This window comes from Artemia franciscana, chromosome 2, assembly GCF_032884065.1.
Source record: "Artemia franciscana chromosome 2, ASM3288406v1, whole genome shotgun sequence".
Classification (NCBI taxonomy): domain Eukaryota; kingdom Metazoa; phylum Arthropoda; class Branchiopoda; order Anostraca; family Artemiidae; genus Artemia; species Artemia franciscana.
Window position 1 is genome coordinate 41970382 of NC_088864.1, and position 12985 is coordinate 41983366.

General features: G+C 33.9%; 1 protein-coding gene across 10 annotated transcripts in view; it reads right to left on the reverse strand.

Annotated features, from left to right (window-relative positions):
* Window positions 1-12985, reverse strand: part of LOC136041867 (vascular endothelial growth factor receptor 1-like) — a 100727-nt gene that overhangs the window by 67929 nt on the left and 19813 nt on the right. For 3 of the 10 annotated variants that reach the window (XM_065726683.1, XM_065726662.1, XM_065726696.1), the window contains exons 4-5: window positions 7172-7305; window positions 146-308 (exon numbers count right to left, since the gene is read on the reverse strand). The exons of 1 other annotated variant lie outside the window; for it this stretch is intronic. In XM_065726683.1, coding sequence (XP_065582755.1) covers window positions 146-308; window positions 7172-7305 — 297 coding nt within the window. Of the gene's footprint in view, window positions 1-145; window positions 309-5875; window positions 5906-7171; window positions 7306-8652; window positions 8796-12985 lie in introns of those variants that run through there. 6 more of the 10 variants (XM_065726677.1, XM_065726652.1, XM_065726691.1 and 3 more) reach the window with 4 other exon arrangements.

Here is a 12985-nt window from a genome sequence, read left to right on the forward strand (position 1 = left end):
AGCTTTTATTATTTTCCCAAATCATATTTGTACCAATCCGTTAAGTGAATCGGTCAATTTAGCCCATGTTTTATTACACAAAAGCACAGTTTACCGGTGCAGTAAATCCTACTTAAAAGCAATTAAACAGAAATACATGACATACGTGTAACGTGAACGATTATTCCGTAATGCTCTACGGCATCACCTTTTGTTGCAACGCATTCATAGTGACCACTATCTGTTAACGCAGTTGGATTGATAATAAAACCTTCTCGTGGAAAGAATATTACTCTCTGATCCACTTCATTGTCTTCCGCAGGGTACACCTAAATACACATAAAACCATTTACAAAAGCGTCAGAACCATTTACAAAACCCGCAAAACAAAGCGTAACAACAACGGCACAGATCAAAGCGCAAAACCAAATAATAAAGAGTTATGCAGCTTGTGAATAATTGCAAACTCATAAGGATGGCAATACTGCAAAGCATAAAAAGGTTGCTAATATAATCTCATGGTCAAAATCCTGAACAGAAGGTGTACATTCTCTCTCTTGTACATTCCCCTTCCATCCACCTTAGTTAGTTTCATAAATCGTGTGCTGACTAGCAGAACTACGTAGAGGTATGTTTAATGACTCTAGTCAAAGCTTTTGATTATAATTACGTACTTCTTGCAAAGTTGTATCGATAACGCAGTCATAAAGTACCACATGGCACCAAAAATAAAACTTTTTGGAGCCATTTTTTTTATTTGAAAAGTTGGAAATCATAAAAAGGATACCATTAACCTCCGTGGTTAGACTAAATCTCCATGGCCAAAAATCTTTAACCACATACTTAACATCCCCCTCTTGAATGCTCCTCCTCCCAGCCCCCTTACTACATAAAATAAAACAAAACAGAGTTTTGAAAGAAAAACTGCCAATTGAAAAAATGTTTTCACTCAAATACAGAGCTTATTCAGGAACAACGACAAATATTATTTATGATTGATTGTCTTAACAGTAAAAGTAAATTACTCTTTTTTCAGCGCTGGCAGGGCACTGTGACATTGTAGGTGGGTCAAAATGTTTAACCAAGAGAACTTTTAGCAACTAGACTTTTAGCTCCCATCCCATCAAGGCGTTCGTGAATTGATGCTATTGTTTGAAGTCACACACAGGACAGTCATTTGGGGACAGGGCCCTGCCCTTCTGCATTTGAAGTAAGTTTCGTTTTAACCTTGTATTCTTCATAATAATGTGATATTGATAATCAGTTCTTCTGAAATGTTGAAGTCTAAGAAGTAAATCTAACGATAACATACTTTCTTATTAGAAAGTCAACAGTTATATTAACTACACATTAAACTTCTTTTAATGTCCTTCAGTTTTCTAAAATCTCATTATTTGGGATATAAGACAAAATTCACAAATAACTGATTCTTTATCTGCAATTTCTCAAATATACCGATGATAACATATCCCTTGGACTCTTTATGTGATAAAAACATGTTTTTTTTGGGTGGAAACGCTTAAAAAAATTGCGAATTCAAAACTAAGTTTAGTGCTCTATTTCAACAAAAAACTCCTGTTAGCTTCTTTAGTTTCTTCACCTAAATTAGGCAATGATCTTTTTGTAAGGTTTATTGTTGAAAACTAAAACGATCAATTTTTTTTTAAATCAAGCTTTTCTGATGAATGTAAAGAGCGAAATTGAAACTTATAATGAACAAAAATTATTGCTTCGCAGTGTTTTTCTTAAAACTGAGATTATTTAAGCTTCTTAGACAATTAAATAAAAAAATCACCCGAAAGTAAGGAGCAACATTAAAACTTAAACGAACAGAAATTCTTACGTATATGAGGGGGGGGGGTCCTTCTCCTAAACAAGTCGCTCTTTACGCTAAAGTTATTAGTTCTTTTCGAAAAGCTTCTAATTGTACCGATTAAACGAACCTGGTGTTTAAGAGTCGTTCTTAAAGAATTGGGACAAAATTCAAACTTTAGCTTAATGAACAGGGTGTTGAGGAGGGAGCTACACCCCTCATACACGTAATAATTTCTGTTCGTTTTAATTTTTAATGTAGCTCCTTACTTTGAGTTTAAAAAAACTTGTTTTTTATTTTATTTAACTTCCAATCGTTTTTTAAATAATGCTAGGAAATCCGGCTCCACCTCCAAGGAAAAAAAACCTCCTGCCGCGGATATATCCTCTACACAATTCAATACTGGTAAAAATTAATCCCTGACAATTATCCTTAACATCTCCATGCGTAAAACTTAGTCGGCAAAGAGAAAGCAAGACATAAGAAAAATTTCGTTTAGGGATTCTTGAAAATCCCCCACTATAAAATTTCCCCTAAGAACTTCACCAATGGAAACTTCTCCAAGCAAAAAGTTGAGCAAAAAAGTCCAAAAAAATTTAAGTAAAAAAAAGTAAAAAAAAGAAAAAATAATGTCACAGCAAGCATTATTTTTCTAATAGGAAAAATCTCGACTAATATATCTATATCATCTTCATTTCGTATTTTGAAAATATCAAAAGTGATTTTTTTTAAGTATATTTGATGTCATTTTAAGACATGAAAGAAGGTTAAAAAAAATTCTGAGTAAAAAAAAGACAAAAAAAAATTAAAGTTAAAAAAATTAAAAAATTAAAGTTAAAAAAAATAAGCACAAAAGAGGGGGAAATTTGGGGAGGGGCATTGGGCCCCTTGGATGTTGGGCATGGACGACCGTAAGTTCCATCTAAAATGTTATAGCATTTGATTCATTCGGGAACATTACTTGGTATACCCAAGCCCATGACCAGACCAGTTTCATTAAATCCAAGTAAAAAATTTATTCATAGAATTAAATCATCAAAACATGGATTTAAGTTAATCACGTCCATACAGATATTTGAAAATGAGATGCCCGTTGGATTGTGCTAATGATTTACCTCTTGTAGTATGATTATGTAAGTAGGTCAATGACCCAAATCGTATAGGCAAGCTTTAGAGCCCAAATAAGGGTGTAAGTTCAGTAGCTGGAAACCCACCATTACTCCTTTCTAAGTGACTAAGAAGAATATAGGGCCATTTTTTCCCCAAAATCGTCAGATCCAAATGTCGAGATAGCCATTTCGTTCCTCATAATTGAAAAAGCCCAATGACTATGCCTTTAAATATGACATGACACTCCACAGCCCCAGGGGAAAGGTCTTTAAGTTATAAAATTAGCCCACTGTTTATGCATAGTCTGTTATTGGGAAGCATGTATACAATTTCGGGTGGGGAGACGATTTTTTTCACTGGGGGTTTTTCCAGGGGGTGAGTTTTCCACAGGGAGGGATGTTTCAAGACAGTAAACTTGTCAGGAGAAAATATACACTGGGGAAATTTAAATTCCTATACGAAGTTCTTCTTATAGGTCTCGCTTTCTCTTTTCCGTCTTAGTTTTATGCGTGGAGTGTTAAAGGGTTATTTTCCGCGGTAAATGTTCACCGGCATTGAATGGTCTAGGGGATATTTCCTTAGTTAGGGGGATTTCTCCGTGGAGGTGAGGCCATATTTCCAGGCACTATTTAAAAACGATCATAAATTAAATATAAAAAAAAGATTTCTTAAATGAAAGTAAGGAGCAACATTAAATCTTAAAACGAACAGAAATTTTTACGCATAAGAAGGGGATTTCCCCTCCTCAACACCTCGCTCTTTACGGTAAAGTTCGAATATGGCACAATTCTTTAAGAACGACTCCTGAAACACAAGTGTCGTTTGATTAAAACAAAAAGAAGCTTTTTTAAAAGTACTCAAAAACTTTAGCGTAAAAAGCGAAATTTTGAGAAGGGGGCAATCCCCTTAAATATTTTCTATTTTTTATTTAATTGACAATTAGGGATGAATGGAACATGAAACTAAATAATGAATTTCAAAAACCAAACTATTTCATCATTAAAAAACCTTCTGAAAATGTAGCTTAACATTAGCTTATTACCTTTATCACCTAAATTTTAAACAATATTCTTCTTTCAAAACATGACTAAATCGTCGTCTTTATAGGATGAGGATCCAAGATCTGTCAGACTTCGTCTGCTACCACCACGTCCTTAGAACTTATTAAACAATAAAAAAATAAACTGAAAGTTAGGAGCAACAGTAAAACTTAGAACGAGCAGAAATTATTCCCAATATGAGGGGGACAACCCCTTCCTCCTTCCTCCTCGCCCTTGACGCTAAAGTCTTAAAGTTCTTTAAAAATACTTCTAACTCAAATTCAACAGCCCTTAGGATGCAGGGTGTAGTCTGTCAAAGAATCCAAAATATTAAAAAATAGATAAAAAAAAATTGAGAGGCATAGGGAAGAAACGAAAGTTCTACAATATCAAAATTACGGAGCAACGCATGCAACAATTGATGGAACTATATATTACGCATAATTAATTTCTACACTCCCGAATCACGTTTGCAGATGAGTTATGATTGTTGTAAGTTATTATTTGCAAAATCAACGTCTAATTAAGCAACGTCTGGACTCTGAAGTAAGTTCTGTGGGTAAGAAGTAATCGTCAAACTTATTCGCTTTTTTTTTTTACCTGTATTAAGACTGTGTGCTATTTACTGCTGTTAATGAACACCCGCAGAACGGTTAAATAGTCTGAACTTTTATTTCTTAGGGTAAGATTCATTTTTGGATAAAGAGAAGTGCATGTCTTCTGGCTTACTTTTCATGGAATCAAACAGATAAAATATAATAAACATCAAAATCAAGAATTCTACAAAAAAAAAAGAAGAATTAGAGCTGCTTTTTCGCAATTAGAGTTACCAGTATTATTTCCCAAAAAAGTGAGAATTTTAAATCGATTGCCGAAGATATAATATTAAGTTCTATCAGTATTCAAATCTTATCATTTCTAAGAAGTTTAGCTTAAAAGCTAGGATATTTTACTTAGACAAAATGTAGAGAGTTCGCAGATTCAAAACTTTAAAATAGGAGAAGTCACAGAACAAAATTTCATTTTTGGAAAACCAAAGAATTCTACCTTGTCCAGAAAAAGAAGTTATATGTCGAAAAAATCGATGCGCGATGACAACTTTAGACATTAATTCTAAGTATAGGTCTAGAGTTCATTTTCTCATATTGAAGAATCCGTGTCTTCTTGCTTAGTTTTCATGGCGTTTAAAGCAAAAAATATAATAAATATAAAAATCAAAAATTTTGGAAAAAATGAACAAAATTAGAATTTCTGTTTTTCAAAATCAGGGTTTATGGTATTTTTTCCCAAATTCTTACATGAGATACGGGAATTTTGTTTCAATTTTCGAAAATAAAAATGAAGTTGTGGCAATATTCAAAATTATTTGATTTATAAAAAGTTTAGCTTCAAACCTAGGACACTTAACTTAGATGAAGTATAGGAAACTCGCCAAAACAAAATAGAAAAGTCACACAAGGAATTTTATTTAACAAAAATTTTATTCAACTTACTTAGAAGATCAAGAACTGTATATCTACGTTGGAATAAAAATTCTACCTCGTCGAAAAAAAGTTTCCTCTAGGATACAAAAATAGGGGTATCATGGAAATTATTTCGAAGTTAACGGAGCAATTTCGTATGTAACAAAGCTCTTGGCATCTTGCGCACATTGCATGATAAAACTTGATTAAAATACAAGAGGCCAGCATTTTAAATTTCTGAAAATATACCCCCCAAAAAATCAGAACTTGGCATTCAGGATTGATTTTAAATATTTCCAAGAAATCTAGAACTACAGAATTCTGTGGATATCCTCCAAGACGCAATGAAGAATCACTTAAGTACTATACAGCATAAATATTTAAACGCGTGCCTCATCATTTTAGCACCTCATTTTAGCCTTTTAGCTATTACAGATTTAACCGTAAAATTTCGCACTATAGACACTTACTTGACAGAGCAACATCGTTGTCTCATGGATATACTTGCTACGTCGCTACTGAAGATCTATTATTGTCATGGAGATTTATTTGAGTGGACTAACCCCTCATTCTAGATTTCAGTATTATGATCAAAAAATGCAAGCAGTTTACTCCAAATAGTGAATGTTGAGATCCTAGATAATGGCAAGTCCTAATGATAAGTGTGTTATCAAACAGTTATTATCTTTTTTAAGGTGATTATACACGGTTCAAAGCACTAAGCGTAGTCGATGACTGATAAGATGGAAATTCCTTGAGTGACGTTTCTTTTACAAACATTTTGAGATTCCGAGATAGTAACTTTATAAGACATAGCTCGAACAATATGTATTTAACTCCGAAACTTTCACAATATGTAACTCCTCTTAACATAATTTAAAGATTTTTTTATTTCAAAGCACGATTTATGAATTTTTCTATTTCGGGAGGAACTAACCCATTCCTGAATAGTTCCCAAGCAAGTACAACAAGTATCTCACAAGGAAAGATTACTAGCTCAATAATAATAACTAAATACTTCATGAAACAACTAATGTCCTGGATCAATGATCATACAAGAGGAACTTATGCAGTGTTTCGTCACTACTCCTTACTCTAACTTGAGAAAGTAATTTGTTGGTGAAAAATATGAATACATTGTACAGTTTGACTTGTTCTTCGAAACTTTTTGTACCTTCTTAAATTGCCTATCTTCAAAATACTTGAGCATACCCACCCTAAAGCAAGACTGGGGATCTTCATTACCAAGGCAGCTTTACTTCGGAATTGTCTTTTTTTTTTTACATTATAAGACATGAAAAGGTTTGGAAAGAAATTTGTCACTGCCTTATAAAATTTTTGTCGAAAGATTAAAAACCTATTAAAATTAAAGTTCTATTAAAATTTAAATTTGTAGAGCAGATCCAAAAAGCATCCCAATTACGAACAGTGAATCCAATTATTTATTTATTTTTGAAAAGACAATGCGTTTTGCGCAAACTCAAACCCTATGAGTTCCCCTGGACGTTCTCCCAGAAGCAGACAAACAAACAAAAAACTTTCACAACGGGATGGGAGGATACTGGGAGAAGTTTTTTTCACGAAAAATATCATATTTACAAGCCAATTATATAATACTGTGCATTTTCAACTTTTTAGGTTTTCTAGGAGGAGAGAGACCAATTCCCATTCTGTTCCACTCCCTCTTTGTGAAGGCGCCTATGCTAATATCATAGGAAATAATCAATTAAAATCTAATATCTACTGACACTTAGACTTCCACTTACCTTTTCACTGTCTTTATAAAGATCCATGCTTATCCACGGTAAAGTGGGTTTACATGGTAGTGTAGTAACCCTCCATGCCATTCCACTGATCAAATGAATGTCTGCCTCAGGTGCTGCAATTAGCTGAACATCGTCTGAAAGCAAGCCAAGCTAAACAGGCACCCATTAAACATGTAAAGCAACACAAATGACGAACAAGCACTGTGTTGGCATTAAAAACCACGTGTCGATATTAAAACGATTAGCAAAGCGGAATGAGGTGCTCAGATTTTACTATCTCATCTTTTTCTCAGAGAAAAAGATGCCCTAACATAAAAGAAGTATAGATGAGTAAATATCATTGTCACTTATCTTAGGGAGGAGATACCAGTAAAAAACAAATTAAAAAGTGGACAAACTACATTGAAATAAAAAAAAATTATTGCGGAACACCATACGAATCCCATAATTTTGGAGGGCACAAGCGCGGAACCTGCAGAAATTTTGCAATAGTACTGTCTCAGAAGTCTTATAAATGTTTCCTTGGTCTATCTAAAGACCAAGTTTGGTCTACATGTTTGGTCTATTGGTATATATGTTTTCTTGGTCTATTACCCTAATATGACTTATTATTAATTATTAACAGTTATCCCAAAAAGGCTGGAAATGGTAACAGTCACTTCCATTTGTATATCCAAAATTTAGTTTTGGATATTTCTAAATTATGTTTAAGTAGTGGAGTAGCGTGTACAGACGCTACTGGCCCAAAACTGAGGTAAAAACAGATCGTTCATGGCATTGAATACAGTGCAGAAAATGGAATAACAGCCAAGTTGAGCAACTACCCAAGATATGTGAAGAATACTATTCCTCCCCACCACCAAAAAGTGCTAAAAGAGATCAAACATATGATGTATCGAGGATTATAGTGCTTTCACACACCGTAGAACATTTTATGTTAGCATAATTTAAGAATTTATGTTACGTTATATAGGCCTATACAGCAAGTTTTTTCCGTAACGTAAGCAATTTCAGTTACATCCCAGCCCCACTTAGAACTTTACATTACGTAGGTCAACATAGTGGCAGCAAGATGAAATTTCCGGATAGAATTCCATTTCACATTTTTTTTTTTTTTTTAATAGTTTGCCTATGGCAACTTTTTAGACTATTTTATAAAGCCATTTAATATGAATTTTATCCTAATTATGTCTTAGTACTTCCTATTTTCAAATCTGTATGAACATAATAAAGAAGCAAACGAAGAAGCGATGGTGCCACAGTAACCGCGTAAGTGAGAAGAATTATCTTGGGGATTGTTCAGCAGCCTTACAAAAGTAGTCTCTGCTGCCAAAAACATAACCCAAAATTACCTAATAAGGAAATATTAATATAAATATCAGATTAGGTATTTAGTTTATTCGATTTAAAACCTAAGCATGGCCAAATAAAAGCAGTGTATTGACATAAGCGTGGCACAGAAGAAAAAAGGACCTTAGTACCTGCATGCCAGATTTCTTGAGGACCACCGATACAGCAGGGGTTGAGGGTTTGCAAGGAAGTACAGCTCGACCATGATGGGTAACTGTTATAACCTGGAGCTGGGTCAGTGACAGGAAAGGAAGCAAATGCCCATTTGACGTATCTGAAATCCTTAGCCCATTAGGAAAAATAAGCTAGCAACGTTGGCATAATTAAATGTGTGTTTTTGTAAGAGTTTTTGTTAGAACAAACAATACTACGTAAGTATACTATGCAATAAAGTTAGTATTGGAATTAAGATATTTTCGATAGAGGTTTTTTTTAGTTGATTCTAACAGCGCAAAAATATAGAACAAGGAACCGTTTACCTATTGCCGTTTTTGTAGCCCTGATAAAAAAAAACAGGTTTTAAGTCATTCGCTATGTACAACTTGAACATCAAGCAAAGTTAGAAAAAAAGTTAATAAGTGGAAAACTATCGCACACTTAGTTAGTTTTGTGGGCCCACTTGATTTTGTATAACAAAAAAAAAAGAAAAAAAAGGGGCTACAAAATTAGACATGCGCTAGAAACTTGCATACGTAAAAATGGATATTAACAAACGAATACACCTGTTTTGTTTAAAATTCAAGGCATTTACCTTCTTCAAATACTTCACTTTTTTGCTTAACATATGAGTTTGTGTGTTTTCTGCAATATATTAGCTCCTCGCACAACGTTTCCCTGCAATAGCCAGCGCTTTGTACATTGTTGTGAATAACATCATCTTAATAATTTAATAAAAATATTTTAAACACACTCTATCTGCATGTTTTAAAATATATTTGCAAATCAATCATTAACTTGCGTCTTAATCTTTGGCTTTTGAAACGCTATTTTCCTAAATTTTGGCATTTTTTCCACATTTTAGAAAGGTTAATTGTTTTATTTCAATTTGTATTATTTTTAATATATTTTTAAATATCACCTGTCAATCGTTTTCTGAAAGTTTTTGTCTTTTATTGTCATAAAAACAAAAAAAAGTATAAGACTAATCACAAAGAGGAGCAACCCTAGGCATAGTCTATTTACATTTTGAGCAAGTTCTTAAATTTATTATTATACCTACAATAGGGAAAGAAAAGATGATTACTGACCTTATTAATATATAAGAAAAAGGGTTGGTAAAAAGAAAATTAAATTTAATATTTTGAAATATATAATGTAATATCATTCAAGCGTTGAAAGTGATGGGTTAGTGCATAATAGTAAAAGATGTAAGGACAATAGAAACTTGCACCCAAGCACCCAAAAGCACGCAAACCTTTTCGTTATGCTCTGTTTACACAATCCATATTTTCAAATTTTAAGGAGCCTTTTATTCAAGTTCTGTTATCAGACAAAAATCGGCACAGCTTCAAAAACATGCTTCTTTTTCCAAGAACCTTAAAATGAACTAGCTTATTCTTTAACCTTTCCCTGGCCTTTTTAACTAATAAATTTTGTGTAGCAAAGATAGAACTTCTAGAAAATACTTCAACTTAAAAGTACCATCAGATTTAGCGTATCAGAGAACCGTACTGTAGAAGTTGCAAGCTCCTACCTATAAAAATGTGGAATCTTATATTTTTTGCCAGAAGGGAGATCACGGATGAGTGTTTATTTGTTTTTTGTTTTTTTTTTTCCCAGGGTGATCGTATCGACCCAGTTGTCCTAGAATGTTGCGAGAGGGCTCATTCTAACGGACATGAAAAGTTCTAGTGCCCTTTTTAAGTGACCAAAAAATTAGAGGGCACCTAGGCCCCCTCCCACGCTAATTATTTTCCCAAAGTCAACGGATCAAAATTCTGAGATAGCCATTTTATTCAGCGTAGTCGAAAAACCTTATAACTATGTCTTTAGTGACGACTTACTCCCCCACAGTCCCCGTGGGAGGGGTTACAAGTTCAAAACTTTGGCCAGTGCTTACATAATGGTTATTGGGAAGTGTACAGGCGTTTTCAGGAGGATTTTTTCGATTGGAGGCAGGGATTGAGAAGAGGGGGATATGCTAGGGGAACTTTCCATCCAGGAATTTGTCATGGGGGAAGAAAATTTCCATGAAGGGAGCGCAGGATTTACTAGCATTACTTAAAAAAAAAACAATGAAAAAATAAATATGAAAAAGTTTTTTTTCGGCTGGAAGTAAGCAGCACCATTAAAACTTAAAACGAACAGAAATTATTACCCATATGAGGGGCCCACCTCCTCCTAATACCTCGCTCTTTACGCTAAAGTATTTTTAGTAATTTCAACTATTTATTCTACGGCTTTTGTGATTCAGGGGTCATTCTTAATAAATTGGGACAAAATTTAAGCTTTAGTGGAAAGAGCGAGGTACTGACGAGGGGGCGAACACCCTCATATCTATCTATCTTCTATATATATAAAAATAAGTTGTTTGTTTGTGTGTCTGTCGACTGACGTCATTATAAGGATTGAGCTGTATGTCGTCATGAAGTTGTTTGTCGACTGATGAAATTACAGACCGGGACACCGGGACAAAAATGACGACCGGGACACCGGGACACAGCGAATATAAATGACGACCGGGACACTCAAAGAGAAATTACAGACACCGGGACACAAATCACGACCAGGAAACAGGGAATATAAATGACGACCGCGACACAGGGACACAACTACAACGGGGACGCCGGGGGCACAGGGGGGGATATATAAATGACGACCGGGACACAGGGAATGTTCGAAGAGAAATTACAGACCGGGACACAAATGACGACCGGGACACCGGGAATATAAGTGACGACCGGGACACTCAAAGAGAAATTACAGACTGGGACACCGGGACACAAATGACGACCGGGACACAAATGACGACCGGGACACAGGGAATATAAATGACGACCGGAACACAGGGACACAACTACAACGGGAACGCCGGGGGGCACAGGGGGATATATAAATGACGACGGGGACACAGGGAATGTTCGATTAGCAATCACCATCAACAAAGCCCAAGGGCAATCATTAGAATAATGAGGTATAGATCTGAATACGGATTGTTTTTCCCATGGACAATTATATGTTGCATGTTCAAGAGTCAGTAAACCTGACAATCTATTTATATGCACAGACAATGGGACAGCGAAGAATGTTGTATATTCGCAAGTTTCACGTAGTTAAAAACATATATATATATATATATATATATATATATATATATATATATATATATATATATATATATATATATATATATATATATATATATAGATATATGTTTATGTTATATACATATTTATATGTATATGTTATATACATATATAACATATATATATATATATATATATATATATATATATATATATATATATATATATATATATATATATATATATATATATATATATATATATATATATATATATATATATATATATATATATATATATATCTATTCACAGGTGGGACAGAGGGACACAACTAATATGGCGCGTAAAGACTTACACGCGCGGGGGGGCTTGGGGGGGGGGGGACGGAGCACCCCCACCAACTAGGTGCTGGGGTGGCGCGGAGCGCCACCCCAACAGCTAGTATGTAATAAAAACATGAGAATAAAAAAGTTCTTTACGTAAGCTAATTTATAAGTTACGCATATCTTTTACTTGTAAAAAGATTCGTAAAAAATTAAAAGTTCTAATTGCCTTTTTAATTAACCGAAAATCGGAGGGCAGCTAGGCTTCCTCCCCCGCTCTTTTTTCTCAAAATAATTCGATCAAAATTATGAGAAAGCCATTTAGCAAAAAAAATAAATATACAAATTTCGTTTTAATTATTCGTTTTAATTATTTTGTTTTATTTGGCGGAAAGCCAAAATCAAAACATGCATTGATTCAAAAACGTTCAGAAATTAAATAAAAAAAAGACAAGTTTTTTTAAATGAAAGTAAGAAGCGACATTAAAACTTAAAACGAACAGAAATTACTCCGTATATGAAAGGGGCTTTTCTTTCTCAACGCTCCGCTCTTTACGCTAAAGTTTTTTACTGTTTTAAAATGTAGAGTTAAGAGAAAGAGTCAAACTTTAGCGTAAAGAGCGGGGCGTTGAGAAGGAAAAGCCCCTTTCATATACGGAGTAATTTCTGTTCGTTTTTAGTTTTAATGTCGCTCCTTACTTTCATTTAAAAAAAACTTTTTTTTTTATTTAATTTTCGGGAAAGAATCTATATTGGTACGGTAAGCAAGATTGAAAAAGAATGGTGCATTTGCGTTTAAACACACAACTGTGTTTAAATTGTGTAACTGTGCATTTAGGACAATAAATAGTGTGATCTTAAGGTATAAGTTTCCTATAAATCAATCAATGAATTTA